Source organism: Vulpes lagopus, chromosome 8, assembly GCF_018345385.1.
Source record: "Vulpes lagopus strain Blue_001 chromosome 8, ASM1834538v1, whole genome shotgun sequence".
In the NCBI taxonomy this organism is placed as follows: Eukaryota; Metazoa; Chordata; class Mammalia; order Carnivora; family Canidae; genus Vulpes; species Vulpes lagopus.
The window spans coordinates 40,837,125-40,856,348 of NC_054831.1; the positions used below are offsets into that span (position 1 = coordinate 40,837,125).

The following is a 19,224-nucleotide window of genomic DNA, read 5'->3' on the forward strand; positions in this document are numbered from 1 at the left end:
TCACAACCCTGAGATCATGACCTTGGCCGAAATCAAGAGCCGGTTGCTGAACCAACTGAGCCACCCAGGCCCCCTCTGTTTGCCTCGCTTTGTCTCAATCCATCAACCACTATTTTTTAAATGGACATTCCATGGTCTCTGTTCTGTGCTATTAAAATCCAGTCACACCAGGGGGCACCTGGGTGGCTCAGCCACTTCTACCTTTGGCTCAGGTCATGATCACTGGGTGCTGGGATCGAGCCCCTGCGTCAGGCTTCCTGCTGAGTGAGGAGTCTGCTTCTCCCTCTCCCTCTGCCCCTCCCCTCCACTTGTGCTCTTTCTCTCTCAAATAAATAAATAAAATCTTTTAAAAATTAAATGTAATCCAGTCACCCCAGGATAAACCTGTCTTTATAAATATACCTCTTACCTGGCTTATGGATCCTAATAGCTTTCCTCACCAGCTAAATCCCCTGGTAAAACCCCTAATAACTTTCCCTGGCTGCAGGGTCTTTGGGAAAAGCCAGAGCTATGCTAAAGCCAGTGAGCCAGAACTTCTGGGAGCAAGCGTATCCCCACTGCTGCTACCAGGCCTAAGCCCCTTTGGCCATTAGGTACCATCAGGTCTTTTTTATAGGAACTGTGGCCTCCAGTGACCAGAGGTAAGAGAGGACTCAATCTTTCCCACCACAACCTCACTACCAGGCACCAGAAAGCTTCAGACTGAGTGCCAGCAAGCAAGCAAAAGCCATCTTCCTACCTATGGTGGTCAGCCCAGTCCACCCCCAGCAATCTGTCCCTTAGGTAAACCTCACCTAAAAGATTTACTCACAGCAGATGTGACAATATTTAAGGGTATACCTGGCACATCAGACACCCTAGATGGACCATTTGTAGTACTGCCTCCTCTGTACCAAGAAATCACTTCCCGTATAACCTTGAGATAATCAGTAATAAGCATTATTTTCCTGACTCACTATGTAAACAATTTAAAAAGAAATTTCATTTTTATTCATTAATATTCAAATGAGAGTGCAGTGCCGCTTCTGTGATATTTCTGCAAACACGCGTGACCTGAATCTAGTAACGAGAAATCACCAGACAAACCAGATTGAGAGACATTGTACAAAATAACTGGCCTTTCATCTTTAAAAGTGTCAATGTCCGAAAGTCAAGAATAGACCAAGGAGTGTCCGAGGCTGAGGGAGAGTAAGGAGACTATAGAGCTAAATGCAACTCGTGATTCAGAATGGGGCCCTTTTTCTAGAAAGGATATTACTGGAACAGTTGGTGAGATTTAAATGGGTCTGAGCATTGGGTGGCACTATTGGATCAGTGTTGATGTCCTGATTTTAATATTGTGGTTATGTAGGAGAATGTCCTTGTTTGTAGGGAATATACACTAAGGAATTCAGGGTTAGTGGGACAACAGGTCAACGTCTTATTCTCAAATGGTTCAGGAGGAAAATGTCATTCGTACAGTAATTTGTACTGTGCTTTCAAGTTTTACCTGTGATTTTTTTTTTAAATACAAAAATTACGTGTTAGGGGATCCCTGGGTGGCGCAGCGGTTTGGCGCCTGCCTTTGGTCCAGGACGTGATCCTGGAGACCCAGGATCGAATCCCACATTGGGCTCCCGGTGCATGGAGCCTGCTTCTCCCTCTGCCTATGTCTCTGCCTCTCTCTCTCTCTCTCTCTCTCTCTCTCTCTTTCTCTCTCTCTGTGACTATCATAAAAAAAAATTACGTGTTAAAACCTCAACAGTAATTGTAGCAATTGCCTAGAACTTAGGCCAACAAAAGACTTTTTGGAGGAGGATTATTTTTCACTAACATTTTTCAGAGTTGCTAGTACAAGGTAACAGTAAAAAGCGGAAGGCTTTCAAAGTTTGTTGCTTTTAAAAACAATAATAATAAATTCTCTAAGACGGTACATCCTCTTATTGCCCGCACCTGGAGAGGACAGCGCCCACCGTCCCACCAGGTGCACACCCTGATTACCTGGGCAGATCCTGCAAACAGCTTCCCCAGATTGGGCATCAGAATCCTCCATCAGATAGTGGGGACACGGGAAAGTTAAAGCCCTGGAACAGGAAGGCCACCGGGGTCGCTATGAGGCTGCTGGGCTGGCCGGATTCTTACACACTCCTCACGCAGGGCGGTGTGCCTGTGTGGTATCCAGCCAGTCCACCACTCATTTTACCAGGGGAAAGATGTTCTTAAACATTCCGATGCTAATTACAGAACTTTTTTTTACAGCTGAATGTGACAAAGAAGCCCCCAAATTAGCTGCCTGTTTCAGGTGGGACTTCTGGTTACAGGGTGTTTCAGATGCCGTCTAACTTACCTTGGGTGTGTATTTCTGATCATGGCCAAACCCCTGTAAGGTGTGGATCTCACTTAATCAGCACTTGTACCTGCTCACTCAAGTATAAAGCACATGACAACGTGTCCCCGGCTTGTAGCGCAGAGCGGAGGGTGCAGTGGCACCCAGTCTTTGTGGAATGGACATGGTGTGTGGGTGCCCCTTTCTGCATGTGTGCTGGGTACACACAATCCCCTTGACCTAAACATAGTGCGTTGTCAAGGTGTTCTCCTTCTTAGGGCAGTTTGCCGTTGAGGCAGCGATCTTTAAAATGGAAGCATCACTCCCACCTGCAGCCCAAGGGAGGCATAAATGCTAAGCGGAGCAGCAGCGGGGGCAGCAGGCTGTGCCATGGCCCCCATCCCCTGCCGGCGCCACAGGAAACACCAGTGCTGTGAAGGTGGCACGCCTGTGGCAAAGGGGGATTGAGTGGTCAGCCCTTCTGGTGGACAAGAATGGTTGTTAGTGAAGTTCCATCACCCCTGCACTTTCTCTGAGATAGTTCATCCGGCATTTCAGCCCAGAGGGAACAACCTTCAGTGTCCTTGCCCTCCCTCCCCCATGCCCATCCCCACCCCTTCCCATCCTGTCTCCAGCCTCCAGGTACGCCCAGGTCCCAAACCTTGACGGGCATAGGAGTCACTGTGGAACTTGCTGCTGCTTCTTCTTCTTCTTCTTCTTCTTCTTCTTCTTCTTCTTCTTCTTCTTTAAGATTTCATTTATTTTAGAGAGAGAGCACATAGGAGCAGAGGGAGCAGTAGGGAGAGGGGAAGGGAGAAGCTGACTCCCTGCTGATCCTAGGATGCTGGGACCATGACCTGAGCCGAAGGCAGGCACTTAACTGACTGAGCCATCCGGGTGCCCATCACTGTGGACTTGTGAAAAGTACATCCTGAGTTCCTGCCCCAGGGCCTCTAACCCATTCAAGGTGTCCCTAAGATCATGCATGTTTAATAAATGCCCAATATTTTGATGGCTGTGGTCCGTGGACTCTGAGAAACCCTGTCCTGGTATAGGAACACAGGGCTTGCAGTCGGAAAGCCCATATTTGCCTTCACAACTTTCTCCATGCACCGAAGGACCTTGGGCAAGTCACGGGCACTCCCTGGGGCTCAGGTTCGACCTCGACACCCAGGGTCTGTTGTTAGGATCAAATGCTGTAGAAAGCAAAGCGCTTTGCAAACTGCGAAGCTCCGCAGAAGTAAGAGTAAGAGAATCTTGCCCTGGTTATCACATTAACCTCGGTGAACTACCGGTGGGGATTAAAGACACTCGGGTTCAAAGCTTTCAGGGCCTCATAACCAACTTTTACAGAGATATTATTCTCCCCCTCCCCTCCAGCCTTCAATACGGCCAAGTGTGAGAAACTACAAAAGGAGAAGGAGGACGTGGAGAGGCGGTTTGAGGAGGAGGTGCGGAAGCTGGCCTGGCAGCAGCAGGCGGAGCTCCAGGACCTGGAGGAGAGGCTGCAGCTGCAGTTTGAGGCCGAGATGGTGCACCTGCAGGAGGAGCATCACGCCCAGCTGCTGCGGATCAGGTGTCAGCACCAGGAGCAGGTCAGTCTCCAGCTCTGGGTTCTGTGTCTGCTGTTGGGACACACAGGTGCAAGGTGGAGGGGAGCCGGCGCTGCTTTAGCAAGAAGCCCCGCTACGTAGGTGAGCTTCTGTAAAGTTCACTCTCCGACCTCATTTCTTCCTGCTGTCCCCCCTCTTTGTGCCCCCCCCACCCCCCAGCCACCCTGGCCTCCCTCTCACTTCTTCCCAGGCACGCTGCCACCTGGGGACTTTTGCATTTGCTGTGCCCTCTGCCTGGAATGCTCTCCCTCTAGACATCCCATGGCTCCTTTTTTCCCTCTAATCCAGACTTTTCTCCAAAGTCAATTTCTCAGTGAAGCCTTTCTTTATCTAAAATTACAACCCCTCCCCCACCACATACACTCTTCCTGTCCCCTCCCTGCTCTAGTCACTTATCACTGTTGAACAAACTACAAATTCTACTCAGGTCCCCTGTTGATCATCTGCAAACCCCACAAGGGTAGTGATGCTAATAAGCAAACGCTCCTAGCACTTGTGATGCACCGGGGACTGCTCTTAACTCTACATATACTAACTCGTCTAATCTTCTCAACAGCCCTACGAGGTGAGTATCGTTAATGCCCCCATCTTACGAGTAAGAAAACCAAGACCCAGAGGTTAAATAACCTGCCAGGACTCACAGAGCTGGGCATGGAAAAACCAGGGTGGAACCCGGTCTGGCTCGAGTCTGTGCTGCCCGGCACGAAGTTAGAACGGTCTGCCAGTTCTGAGTGTCTGGTGCCTGACCGTGCCTGCTCTCGGCATGCATCTGCTGAAGGAGGAAGCAATTTCACTGGTTCACCTCCGCCCAGCAGCCTTAGTAGAGGGCAGTGCACCCTGGCATGACTGGAGACGTTCCCCGGCCCTGCTGCCCCCAAGCCGGCTGCCCCTCCTGTCCTGTGCACGGAGACAGCCGGCCAGCTGCACTGCCGCTGCCGTGAGAGCTAGCTTTGCTCCTGTCTCCGCTCCTCTTTGGAAGCCCCTAAGGCTCTGATGCCCTAATGCCCACCTTCTAACAGGTATGTTATCTGACGTTCTCCACTTGTGACAGCCCTAAAATAAACTGGCATTTGGGAAGAGCGCTCTTAAACTCTCAGGCGCAGGCCCAGTGGCCCTTCATTATCATGAGTTTTTGAGCTACTCTCCTCGGACTGCTTCCAGAGAAATGTCCTGGATGGCAGTCCCCAGAGGCTTGGGAACACAGGAGGCACAAGAGTCATTTCAGAGCAATAATAAGTACTATTGTTGTCGTTTACAATCTCCCATTTGACAGCACTTTATTCAGCTTCTTGGGGCAGCGTTCTCCTTTTCTAGAGTCCTGCGGAAACCAGACACACCTGCCTGCTTGAGGTACTTTAGACCTCGAGACCAGGAAACGGAATAGCTGGCAGCTAGAGTTACCTGCTGCTGCTAAGATTAGAAACTGAGCCCCAGCATCTCGCCTCCTAAGCTTGCAGAGCAGAGCTCCCATGAGTAGACACTTGTGCTTGCTGCAAGGGCATGCAGGGACTAGTTTGTTCTGTGCCTCTGTATCCCTGGGCCGTTCATTCCCAGTCTTTCACAGAATGTGTTTCCCCCCATATTCACTAACAGATTTCTGGTCTGAAGTTCTGGGTTGGTTGAGATGCCAAGAAGCAGGGAGATGGTCACCAGCAAGAGAAGGTACTTTAAGGGAGCCCTCTGAGCAAAGGCTCATGTCAGGGTTCAGTGTATGGAAACCTGAGAGCTGAAGCCACAGCAGAGTGGAGCCCATCCACTAGTGGAGCACAACCTGGGGTCTCACTGAGCTTTGCTGGTGCAGGCACATGTGCTGGGAGATGTGCTCTCACCTGGACTCTGAGCAGGGGCACAGCCTTGTAGAAATTTTATACTGGGAGGGATTGGAAAGAAAGAAGGCCCTGACCTTTCCACTTGAGAGTGAGTTAAATAAACCACCCATGTATATTTAAGAAGTGCTCTGTCTTAGGAAGGCTCTGAGTTCTGTTCTTCTCAATCCTTCATAATAGCTAGTGATTCATTTATTCATTCATCTATGTGAAGAATATTTAGCGAATGCCACTGCACACAAGGCATTATGGCAGGCTGCTGGGAGAGATACCAATATATATAATGTGTGGACTTGCTTGTGTCCTTGCCTCAGGTAAGAGATCAGAGTAAATTCTGAGACAAGTACCCAAGAAACTGTAATACTGGGTGAGAAGTATAGAGAACATGTTTAGGAATTTAGATTACTTCCAGCTATAAGGAGAAGGGAAAGCTTTATGATGAAAATAGCTTCTGAAGACTTTATGTGTGGGTAAGCCTTACCTATGGAAACCCATTGGTTTGGGGAGGTGGTGATTCAAATCTATGAATTGTTTGGGTCCCCAATTCTGCTGCTATCCTGACCCTCCTCTTCTCCAGCAGAGAGCATGCAGGCAGAGGGGAAGAAGATGAAATGCACATCAGTCCAGTATTCCAATTTCCAGACAGAATAAATGCCCATTGGTTTAGTGCAGGAGACGACTCAAATGCATGACTGCCAGGGAGATTTGGATGGTCTGTGGTGTCTGTTACTCATGCGGGGTAATCTCCACACTCAATGGGTCTTTATTTCCAGGGACAATTGCACTTGGCAATGCTAACTCCACAGATAGCAGCATTTCTGTGCTCCTGGAGCCTTAAAAATCAAGTTAACCAGTCTGGCTTATCTTCATGCCCCATGGCTGGCAATGGAGAGGTGGCAACAGTTTTGATGTGCAAGATTTGGGGGCAGGAAGGGGTGCTTTACTCAACTTGGGAACTCCTTGCTAAGGCAGGCTGACCTGTGAGTTCACCGCAGGATCTCCCGGAGGACAAATCTAGCCATACGCTCATGTGGAGGGGAAAACACCTCTCTCTGCCTACACATGGGAATCACTTGGGAGAACTGACAAAGCACCCCTCCTAGTCTTTACCCCCACATGAATTAAATCAGAATTGCTGATTGGGGGCCTGGCACCAGTGGTCTGTACTGGTTGCCCAGGACCCAGTACTGCAGGTGTCATGGATGGCCAGGGCCCTGTCCTGCAGTCTGTGGTTAGAGGCATAAGCCAGGGGGCATGGTCTTGCCCCTTGGCTTTCTCTCAGTGACCTCCAAGATACGGTAGGACTTTTATTTGAGAAATATGACTAAAAAGGTGTTTCGTTAAAATCAGCTCTCATTCTATGGCTAGCTGCACATTCCCAGAAGCCAGATTCCCAGAGATTCCCTTTCTTGAAGCACACAAGACAGATTTGCACTGTAAACACACATGCTTTTCCCTGTTAGCCCCAAGCCTGGTCCCTTCTCTGTCCAGCTTGCAGCCCTCCCTTCTGGGCTGCCGTGGCTGTTCCCCAAGGAAAGCTAGCCACACAGCCTCATATTCAATGGTCAGACTTGTGACCTTTGACCCAGGTGCTCCAAGATGCTTTGGCAGTTGGTCTTACTCCCTGACCTGGCCCTGAAGTCACTGGTTCCTAGGTGCTTTGTGGATTCCCCTCAATAAAGTCTGAACGGAGCCCTTCTCGAGCAGCCGTGTTGGTCCTTTGGAATTTCCACCAGCTTTGTCTCATATCCAGGACATACTTTCTACCCTTTCCTGAAGACATCATCCTTTTAGACCAGCTGGCAGTCTCAAAATCCCCACGCTTAATCAGAATGTACAGAGGCCACTTTGTCCATCATCTTGCATTAGGCCTCTTTGGTCCCACGTGGCAGGCATTCAGCCGCCAGCAGCAGAAACTCCACTCTCGCTAATCAAATAGAATGAGGTCCCCAGGAGCCCGCAGTCTTCCAGCACCAGAGCCCCCACACGCTGGGGGGAGGCGCTACAGGGAAGATGGGGCTTTCTGTGAACAGCTGCCACGTGCTAGGCTGTAGAGGGGACAGAGGCACACCCCGGGGACTCAATGAAGTTGGACTGGGGACTCTGGCACGGCTTGCTGCCTGCTCTGAATCATCGCCCAGGGTATTGTACCAGGGAGGGAAGGGAAGGGGGGGGGTCTCCTCCTTATCTAGAAAGGAACATTAAGAGAGCCCTGGAGAGAGTAAACATGGGCGGGCTCCCTCTGTCTTATCAGATCTGAATACAGTGTCTGGAGTGGTGGTAAATGGGAGTTTAATTTGGTTTGGGTTTAATGAGTGAAACCGAGACAATACAAAGCTCAGGCTTTTTCGTTCTAAAGGTCAGCTTTCTCTAAGTGAATTGCCAAAGCCTCAGACAACTGCATTTTGCAAGTGGCTAAATGAGGGAGGCCCCACTACTGTATTTCTTACCCATCGGAGAGTGTTTTTTCCAAGGCTTTGCTCTGCTGTAATTCAGCACAGCTGTACAGCAAGCAGCCATGGGAGTGGAGCCTGCCACAGGGAATAGCTGCCTCTGCTTGACCAGGACTAGTCTATGAGTTGATAGACTCCTCTGTGGCACAGCCCACAGCTCCCTCTGCCTGGAGGAGGGACAAGAGTGGGCCAACAGTGATTTAAGGGGGCCCTACCCAGGCTTCTCAAAGGAAAAGAAGGATGCTTCACCCCACATAAGTCTGCTGTGGCCTAATATAGTTTAGTGCCTTTTGCCTCTGTTTGCGTGATCTGTGCATAAAATGACCTTGTGTTTTTCCTAGCTCAACGTATCTGAATCCCCTCACATGCATTCTGAAGGCAGAGAGCCCTTACTGGCTGCTTCAGAGTGTGAGCCCATGCTCCAGAAGGAAGCCAGGAGCCATGGAAAGTGTTGCGGGGATTAATATCATGACAAGAAAGAGGATGCCAAGAGTGGACAGACCCAACAATGTATTCTTTAAAAACCACAAAGGCGTATAGAAATTACTGAAATTACTGAAGAGTAAGGATTATTGTACCCAAATTTAGATTCATTGGCTCTTACTGCTTTCCTTCAAAACATACTGGGCATTCCACTCTTGGCATATGGCCTTTCAGAGTGAGGGACTTCGTATTTCATTCATAAAAGCACCTCTGAGAGGCTGTAACAGATAAATCGTGCCTGTACATCGCCCTTAACATATTGGAGGCAGCATTTTATCACTACCAAGTCAAAGACCCACCTTCCATCAAACCAGAAGGGCATATATTTAGCCACAAACATAATGTAGCATTGCCAACCACCTCCAGGAACATGCAGGACTCTTCTGGAACCTAGCCCTTCCATTCATCTGTCTTTCCTGAAACCACTCATGGCAATTTATGTCAGAGCCCAATAAATTAGAATCATACCAAGGATTGATGAAAGATTTTTCTTTATTAAACTGAACTGGGTAACATAACTCCAAATAATGTGTGGGTACTTGTTTCTACACCGTGCTATGGGCTCAAATGACATCAGTAATAAAGCAGAAAGAAAATATATTTCCATTTTTTTAAAGTCAGTGATTTATTTTTCCAAGAGACTAACAGGCTCTGGACGAAGATGCCATAAAAACCTCATATGAACAGGAATTGGACAATTAAATACTGTGGTAATCAGCCTTTCTGCTGAGTGCATTCATAGCTCTGAGCCTTAAATAAAATACTGTTTAATCAAGAATGACCAGTAAATAAAAGTGAATCATTGCATACCATGTCCATTTGCATATGATCATGCAGCTTTCCTACCACTGTGGAGCTCATTGTTGGTTTTGCCAGTGATATTTCTTTTTTTAGTGTATGAAGTTCTCATTTTCCATGAGACAGACAGATTCTCCTATGCAATTATAGTATCCAGGATGGGAATCCATCCCATTTTAAAATAAAAAGACTCTGATGCATCCACTTTACAAGTGGGCTTCCTCTCTTGTGGAGAACCATTCCTCCCTTCAAATCAAAAGTCAGCCTGTGAATTATCCTCAGAAAAGGGAGGGACTCTAGTAAGAGACAGCTGAATATTACCTGCTAGAAGCAAAATGTTTTTACCTGGTCCATCAAAGAGCTCCAGGACCCGGGCCCATTTCCTGGTTCAGTGTTTTTCAAATGCCAGATTTTGACACACTAGTAGGTTATGAAATAAATTTAGTGGTTTGTAACTGGCATTTTGAAAAACAAAGTAAGATGAAATTTTAAAACCAGATTATTGCAAGGAGGAAGGGAAAGTGTAGCTTTGTGGAACTGGGTTCTGTGTGTGCACATGCGCCCACACACAACACAAGGTACCGTGGCATTTTTTAACAATGGTTCATTGACAAAGAATTTGGAAAAACACTGTTCTTATTGGTTATTATGGGGAGAGGTGGGTTTTTGAAATTACTCCCAAATACATTTGAAGTTGAAGCAGCAGCCACAACAATAAAAACGGGAAACATATTGGGAGGTGGGGCAGTTTGCAGAGACCAGGAAGGGTGACAAAATCCTGGACTAGCTATACTACCTGTGATTACATTCTGAAAATGTGCCTTCAGCCAGAGAAACACAAGTAGCTCTATGTTGCCGGGCCAGGAAGTCCAAATTGCAACCTGGAGGTCAAGGTTATGCTGAAGCAGGTGGTCTGAGCACACACAGATCTGCCAACCTGCCCTGGCGCTGGTGAGAGCATCCTGAGGCATCGGTTGCGATCTCACTGCAACAGACAACAATGGTGTGTTTGAGAGAGTTCCACCTGTAGAGTTAGACAGACCTAGGCCGACCGCCAGCTTTGCCATTTACAAGCCCTTGCCAAACATTTCAAACCTCTTTGATCCTCGGTCTCCTTGTCTGTAAAATGGGCATAAAGTACTTTGTGATGTTCCTGTGAGAGTTAAGTACAGGAACCAATAGCAGGTGGCTTAATAAAGGTGAGTTCCTTCCATTTATCTTGTGTACCGATACTCCCACCTGCTACTGGGCAACAGAGAATGGACAGTACAGTAGAGGGCCGTCTTCTTTTCCTTATCCACCATTGTCTCAGTGATTGGTGCAGGGGAAAGAATGGGAGTGGGAAGAGGACCTTGCCAGAAGCCAGGCCCTGGGCAGTGATAGGTGGCTCAGGCAGCTGGCCCCCGTGGGGAACCGCCATTCTCCTACTGACAGTGGGGCTGAGGCAGTGACTTCCCTGTGACCTCCCCCCAACTCGGGGGCTGCCAATCACCACCAAATCCTGGTTCTCCTGCCTTGGTGCAAGGCCGAGATGGCTGTCATCTCAGCAGAATGACTTGTCCTTGACATTTGCGCCACAGACCTTTCTACTGGTTGAATTCCACCCATGCTCTACAAGCAACGAAGACACTACTGCAACCCATTCCCCCGCTCAGTGTGTAACCATAGCTGTGGCCTCCTTCAGGTAGAAGATCTCACAGCCAGCCATGAGGCTACTCTCCTAGAGATGGAAAATAACCACACGGTAGCCATCGCAATCCTGCAGGATGACCACCACCACAAAGTCCAAGGTAGCTACCAGCCTCAATGTGTATGGCCATGCGGGGTGGGCTGTGTGAGCCAAACCTTTGCGGCCGTCCTTCCTCTCTTGCCCCTTTTCCTGTTTTCCCTTCCTCTCCTTCCTGGTGTGTCTTTTTTGTTGCTTCCTATGGAAAGATCTAAAAATCCAGGATCCATCCAGGTAACTGCTCCTTCCCTCGGAAGCATTTACCCTCACACTTGCCCAGAGATGAGAATGCCGGGGAGCTGTGCCAGGGGATTGGGGCCAGATCCCACGTGGCATTCCCATGTAGCTGCTCTGGGGTTCCTTCTGCGCATCACAACTGTTCAGAGTTCCTGAGGTCACTCTGATGGGTCTCAAAGCCGGAGAACCATTACTCCAAAGTAGACCTGGAAATCCTGGATTTTACCTTGTCTTCTAGCATTTTAAAATAAATGGTGACCCCCATGTAGATGCACTTTCCCCACATCTGTGGTGTGCTCAGGGCCACAGCAGCGTCCAATTGGACCTGGGTCTCCACACCTCATACTCAGCACATTCCCCGTGGGCTAAGTGGAGCTCCAAATCTTTCTTCTTACATATTTTTGTAACTTTGGATTATCTTTCAATACATAGAGCTGTTTGTGGGTCATAATAAAAGTGACAACATTTAGTATTACTAAGATTTTTACCTTGTGAAAAAAGCTTTTTTACACTTTTGACATGTAAATGCATTACATTGGTATATATATTTTAGTTTTCAATTTCTCTCCCCACCTCACTTTTTCCCCTAGTTACCTGGTTGTTAAAGTGTATTTAAAGCAATTAAATTTAATAGATTAATAAATTTTAATAATTTGAAAGATACCATCAGAAGTTTTTTTAAAAAGTTGTATTTATTTTAGAGAGAGCATGAGTGGGAGTCAGAGGGGGAGGGAGAGAGAATCTCAAGCAGACTCCATGAGGAGCACAAGGCATGACATGGGGATCTATCTCATGGCACTGGGATCTATGACCCGAGCTGAAATCAAGAGTCAGATGCTTAACCGACTATGCCACCCAGGTTCCCCAACTTCAGAGGTTTTTTAAATTATTTCTAAAATTTTCTTTGTAAACAATATAGTCCACTGTGTGACAATCAATACTCATGTTTTGCTTTCCTCAAGCACCAGCGCCATCACCTCTGGAACCCATTAGTACATGAAAAGTCCAAGCTGGAGACAAGGGACAGTACTTCCCTGAGAACTACTTAAATGTATTACCTGTGTCCTAAGACCATGTCTCCCACTTAGAGTACCAATTCCTACCCTTGGTTGCATACTGGAACCACCTGGGGATTTTTTTTTAATAAATTAATTTTTATTGGTGTTCAATTTACCAACATACAGAAAAACACCCAGTGCTCATCCCGTCAAGTGTCCCCCTCAGTGCCCACCTGGGGATTTTTTAAAAATACTTATGTGTAGATCCTATTGCAAAGATCCTACTTTAATTGCTTTGGGGTGCATCCTAGGCATCAGAATTTTTTAAAGCTCCCCAGGTGATTCTAACATGCAGCAAAATTTGATAATCATTGTTTTTTAGCACAGTATTAAACATGGGACAAGGTGTTATGACCTTAAAATAATGAAAATCATTATGGGTATATGGATACTAGCAATGATTTATACCATCTCCAGAATAGATTCTAACTTTTCTTTTTCTCTTGGGTTTTTGTGGCCCTTTGAAAATGTCCTAAGTCCATCACTGCACTGTAGGAAAATGGTCTCTAGAAAGGGAATTTGAAAAAATAAAAAAAATATAAAAAAAAAAAAAGAAAGGGAATTTGAATGGAAATAGTGCAATGAACCATAGTGTTGCCTTTTGTTTCTGTATTTTCGTAAAAATAGACCTGGTAGATTTTTCTGATGAATGAAATCTCACTTAGACACCACATCCAAGGCACTTGAATTATATATAAATGTCAAGACAATGTAGGTGTATTTAATGATAGGTAAAAAATTTATTACCATGGTCAGGGCGATGCTTTCAATGACTATTAAAACTAATCATGTACACAGAGCCAGGTAGACCAAAAGCCTGCATGGCTTTATATCATTGAAATCTGCACAATTTTTCCCCCCAAATGTAAATTTCAGCTACAAACAACTGGATTTCTTAGAGACTTCCACCATCATTACTTAAAAGATTTGGGTCAATGGAAACCACAAAGTCTTTCCTAATTGCAGCTCATGCCAGCCAGGATAATTGCTGGCCTCCAGTGCTCTCCTGTTCTAAGCATGTGACCCTGGCTGATTAATGGGACCTTTCCTCCCTGCGGTTATAACATGAAAACAAATTGCTTGTGTAGCCAGAATGAGATGTGCTTCACCCAGCTAATAAGACTCTTTCCATCTGGAGGAATATAGAATCCATTCACTAATAACTCTAACATGACATCTCTTTCTGCCTAACTTGCAAATTATTACTGGAATGACACTTTTCACAGAACAGAATTGTTCCAAACTCTCCAAGAGGAACCAGTCCAATTAGTCCTTCCTTCTGTCTGAATGTCTTAATATTGAATCTTTGCTCAAGCAAATCTTTGACATCTGTGGTTTCCAGAGTGTGGCCAAGAGGCTACCAAGGTGTTCTTGCAGACACAACCCTGGCCCCTTTCATACATCCATTCCCCAGCAAGCCCAGGCTGGCATGATGGCACTCACAGCGACACTCTCCTTGGAAGGCCACCTTCTTCAGCATCCAGATTGCTGCTCGTGGTGGAAAGGAGAATGATTTAACACTGCTTATCCAGCTGCTCTACCATGAGGAAAACTTGGAGAATAGGTACTGTGGAGAATCCAACTAGGGCAGAGTGATGGTAGAGCAGGTTGTAAGAATGAGAGTGTGTGTATGTGCATGTGTGCGTGATGTGCTCCCGAGCACAATTGTGGTTTATTTTTATTTTTATTTTTATTTTTGAGAGAGAGAGGGAGTGGATGAGGCAGAAGGAGAGAGAGAATCTTAAGCAGGCTCCATGCTCAGCACAGAGCCCAACACAGAGCTCCATCTCACCTGAGATCATGACCCTAGCAGAAATCAAGAGGGACACTCAACCAATTGAGCCAGCCAGGCGCCCCTACGTGATTGTAGTTCTGTTTGCTTCCGTCCCTCATTCTTCCCCTCTTTCCCTCTTTTTCCTTCTTTGTCCTATTCCCTTTCTCTTTCTTTCACTGTCTTCTAAAGAGCACTACATATAATTTCAAAGTATGGAGAAGTCTCTGTAGGCTTTAGTCTTCTATCTACCAGTATCCCTTATTTACCTACATCCTAAATCTGACAAAGTCTTGTTTGATCCTTTTCAAAAGACCAACTTAACTATTTGATCTCTTATCTCCAGAATTGATGTCTACCCATGAACTTGAAAAGAAAGAATTGGAAGAAAATTTTGAAAAGCTGCGGCTGTCGTTACAGGTTAATATGCATTCTCTTAACTCTGGTATCAAGATAATGGCAGCATCATTATGCCTGTCTGCAGACTTTCATCCAGCACCTACTGTGTACTGGATCCTGTACTAAGCATTGGAAAATAGAGGTAAATGAGACATACTCCTTGCCCTTTGGGTAGTTACTGTCTGCTCAGACAGCTGTGACCTAAACAGTGACAGACAACACAAAAGGTAACACATACTTACACCCAATGAATAATACCATCAGTGAGCACCACAGGAGTTCTGAGACACTGCTCCCTACTTGCCGTGGTCAGAGGAGTTGTGTCTGAAGAAAAGGGAGGACTTGGGGAGGAGAACAGTCTAGGCAGGGGGAATGGGGTAACGGGGTTGTAAAGGACAAATGTCATAGGATATGTTCTGGGAATTATAAAAGGGGCTTTAATCACCTGGAGGTAGGTAAGATGAGAAGAACCTTCTTCGTCTTCCACTGCCAACCTGTGGAAAACATGGGTCTCAGAGGCTGGGGGCTGCCTGGCTTCCTTCTGACCTCCACGGGGAGAATGAAAGGTCTCCCAGATCACCCGCGTCTCCCTCCCGCCTTCTAGACGCCCAGGCCACCCCCAGCCCTAGGTTGGAGCTGCCTGGGAAGCAAGGGTGAGGTCGGTGGCCCTGCTTCCATTCCCAACTATGGCTGCCTCTGTTATAACAAGATTATTTGTTAAATATTAGGAACACGCACATCTGAAAGTTGTGGAAGGTGTTTATTAAAACTGTAATACAAAGGCGAGAATTTTCCTTCTTTGCTGGCGTACTTTCCCCTGGCAATATTCATTGTACAGAGCCTGCCCACCAAGACAAGAATCCAGGATTGTGGAGATAGCCAGTGTCACAGCTGTTGAATGTACTATTCAGAAGTTTTAAAATGGGAAACTGCCTGCTGCAAGCCCTCCACCGCCCCGATCCATTGATCCATGAATGGTCCTGCAGTAAGCTGGTGCAGTCCTCACATGGCTTATCTTTGGCCCATTAACCCCAAACTGCCTTCGTGTGCGTCCAGTCCAAAACCAAAAGAAGGGAGAGTTTTGCTTCATATGAGTCTTCACTCTGCTGCTAACATTAAACTGTCATGAACTGTATATATTTCAGTTGTAACTCTCCATGGAAAGAGTTTATTTGGGCTGGAGAGTATTTGGTACGAAGAGGACGGCATTGCTTAGGCCAAACCTTCTAAGCTCCTGGTGGCTAGAGAAACAGATCTGGGGCAAGAGATGTGAGCTTGGAGTTTTTAACTCCCCACTATACCTCCTCTTTCTAGCTTGGAAATCATGAACAGTTACATTAGCTCTATAAACCTTACTTTACTCATCTGTAAAATAGGGGCGATAAACAATACCTTCCTCTAGATGTGAGCAGATTAAGGGCCTAGCACTAGGTTGGCTCATGGTAGATGCTAGTAAGGAGTGGCTATTGCTATGAAATCGTTTCTAACATTGTTACATTTCCTACTACTATTGTTACGTCATTGGTTAACCCTTGAGTGGCCCATGCTGGGCTGCATCACCAGCGGGGCCTTTCTGCCTCTTAGTTTGACTCAAATTGAAAAACAGTCTGTTTGGTCTGACGGCTGTGGCACCATTGTCTGCCTATGGATCTGTTTTGAGTAATGGTGAATAAGGCAGATAAAAACACAGTTTGACATTTTAGATCTGTCCCAGGTGGCATTGCCTGATGCATCTTTCATGGTTTTGCTTTTCAATGAAGGAGGAGAGACCTGAAAGAAATGCTTCCTCTGTGAGCACGGACGAGTTTGGTGTAGGAGCTGTGTATCATTTTTATAGTCATGTTCTAGAAGGTGACTGCAGCTATGGAGTGACTGTGTGCTGGGGCCCAGCTGGTGTTGCCCTGGGCTGGAATTTACATTCATCAGCTCCTGTGCGTACAAATTCCCACTGACAACTATAATGCCCTAATGCACCAGCACTTGGATTTAATGGCATGGCGGTAGGGGAGGGGGGCTTTTTTTGTTGTTTAAAAATAAAATTGGAAGTAACTGGAAACAAACCAAAAAAAGAGGAAAAGGAACCTGCCAAGGATGGTTTGCAAAACAAGGCCCTCTGATGAGATGGAGAAAGCAGGCAAGCCAGCACTTCATACATGACAGTGTTTTTATGTGGGATTACATGATTTACAACACCTAGCCCTTTATACGAGGGGGATGAAGCTGTTTCTTTGGCCAGAAGAGCTCTTGGGGAGACCTTAGTCCCTCCATTTTAATGTCACAGAAGTGGTGTCATTGGATGGAGACCTTTGGGATATTCTGCATGAATGAGGCATCATCTCTCACTGTGCTTGAGCATCAAGAGAAAGCTCCCTGCCTGGCATCCTTTGCTCACCTGCAGTGATCGGGCATTGCTGGGGTTGCAAGGGAGGTTGAGTGTAGTTGCATCTGCCCTGGCAGCCAGGGAAGGAGCAAGAAATGGTTCGTCCTTGGACATACCGTCATCTTGTCAGTGAGGACACAGAGAGCTGCTGGGGGTCTAGCCAGGCAGAGAGTCTAAATGGGAGAAAAGACTCAGCCCACATGACAGCTCCTGCCAGAGACATGCAGTCCAGCCCTGAGGCCCAGAAAGGCTGAGGGGAGGCCAGAAGTGAGCAGGGAGGGGAGAGAGCTGGAATGTAAGGTGGGGTGGGGGAGGGGAGCAGTGAGAACTGAGCTGGGAGACCAGAGGGGCTGAGCAGGAGGTATGTCAACACTGTGTCAGGTAGGCACTTCATCTTCATGCCAATGGGGTTTAACATGGTGGGGGTGATGGGTTTGGTTTCCACTTTAGAAAGCTCCCCCTGCCTCCAGCGTGAGGGCAGAAGGCTTAGAACCCCGGCGTCAGGTCCAGCAAGGAGCAGCAGCGTGCCTCAGCTTTAGCTGGAGGGACAGGGACCAGGGAGCTCGTGGACGCCAGGGACATTAGGCAGGTGGAATTGGCAGGACTTGATGACTGACCCCAAAATTAGTGTGTTTGGTGGTCGCAGGAGGGGTCTCAGGCAGAGAGGGGAGTCAGGGATGGTTCAATGGTTTATACACCAGGACAGTTCTCTGAAATGGGTCCTGTCCTCGTCAGGTCAGGGACTCGATGCCTCCCCTTCTCATAGTCGGCCTCCCTGAGGTGGGACGTTGCGACGTTGCAGCATTGCCTCCCACCAGCCAGCTGACTCGAGGAAGCCTAGCGGCCTCCTGCTGGGAGGCCCTGAGCTCTCCCTCCCCCGTCCCCGCGCAGGGCACTCCCTGCGGAGCCTCAACAGCGCGGCCCCTCTGTGGAGCCCGGGGCACCGGCGACCTCAGCAGCCTCCGCTGCCCTGTGGAGAGCGGCCGGGGTGGGCGGCGGTCTCTTCCCAGCTGCCCGGGCCACAGTGTCTGCAGGCCACCGAGCTGGGCCTCTTGTCCTTCCCTCCAGGACCAGGTGGACACGCTGACCTTCCAGAGCCAGTCTCTGCGGGACCGCGCCAGGCGCTTTGAGGAGGCTCTGAGGAAGAACACCGAGGAGCAGCTGGAGGTAGTCATGCTCCCCAGGCCTCCGGGCTCCCACAGGGGCCTCACCCCGGGCGTCACCTCAGCAGTCTCCCCCAGAGACGGGACCGCTGTGTGGATCCGCTGCCGCAGTGACAGCTGGCCAGGACATGTCCCTGTCAGCACCTCTCTCCTGACACACAGGACAGCTGTGGGTTCTCCACTGATGTGTTCTTGCCAGATTCCACGGCTCCCCAGCCACGGCCCCTGAGCCCCCGCGACCCGCACGCCCTCCCCTCCATTCTCCCCCAGCTTGGGTGTAGGCTGGTGCAAGAGTCACCACCCATGCCTGTCTTAACAGGTTGAGGGGGGTGTTTGCCAGAAAAGCTGGCAAAGTTCCTTCCCTCTGAGGGAGGATTGCCAGATAAAATGCATGACACCCAGGTCAATTTGAATTATAAATAAGTGAATTTTTTAGTATAAGTGTATCCCATCTAATACTTATACTTAAAAAAAAAAAAGGTGGTTTATCTGGAATTCATACTTAACTCAATGTCCTATGTTTTGTTGTTGTTGCTGTTGTTACATTTGGCAACCTTACTGTAGCATTTCTTTTCCTAAAATGCCTTTTCTGCTTTTTAAACCACTTTGCTCATTTCCTACACAAGGATACACCCCACCCCTACCCTACCCCTTGCCCAGCTCTGCCTGGGTACGAGGGAGACCTGTAAATCTCAATGTGTCTATTGAACCAAGTAGTCTGGGTCAATGTTAAAAGCCAATGTTGAATTTACTCTTTTTTAACCCATGAGCTCCCTTTTGGGGATGGGTTGGTGGCATCCTGCCACCCCAGCATCCAGACTTTTCAGTGGGTGATGGCTTTACCTCTCTTGTTCCCCAGAGAGCTGGATTTCTTATAGCATTTCCAGGGGGAAACCAATGCGTATCTTTATCAGAGAAGGCTGTGAGTACGCTCACACTCACGCCCCCGTGCCTACTGGGAAACTTGTTACAGAAGGCTAGATTTAGCTGAACTCATGGCACTGGTGGATCC

The 19,224-nt window shown here is 47.7% G+C and overlaps 1 protein-coding gene across 6 annotated transcripts in view; it reads left to right on the forward strand.

Moving 5' to 3' along the window:
• Window positions 1–19,224, forward strand: part of MTUS2 (microtubule associated scaffold protein 2) — a 585,745-nt gene that overhangs the window by 556,992 nt on the left and 9,529 nt on the right. For 5 of the 6 annotated variants that reach the window (XM_041765696.1, XM_041765700.1, XM_041765697.1 and 2 more), the window contains 4 exons: window positions 3,686–3,900; window positions 11,163–11,268; window positions 14,617–14,690; window positions 18,118–18,216. In XM_041765696.1, coding sequence (XP_041621630.1) covers window positions 3,686–3,900; window positions 11,163–11,268; window positions 14,617–14,690; window positions 18,118–18,216 — 494 coding nt within the window. The remainder of the gene's footprint in view (window positions 1–3,685; window positions 3,901–11,162; window positions 11,269–14,616; window positions 14,691–18,117; window positions 18,217–19,224) is intronic. The other variant, XM_041765701.1, reaches the window with a different exon arrangement.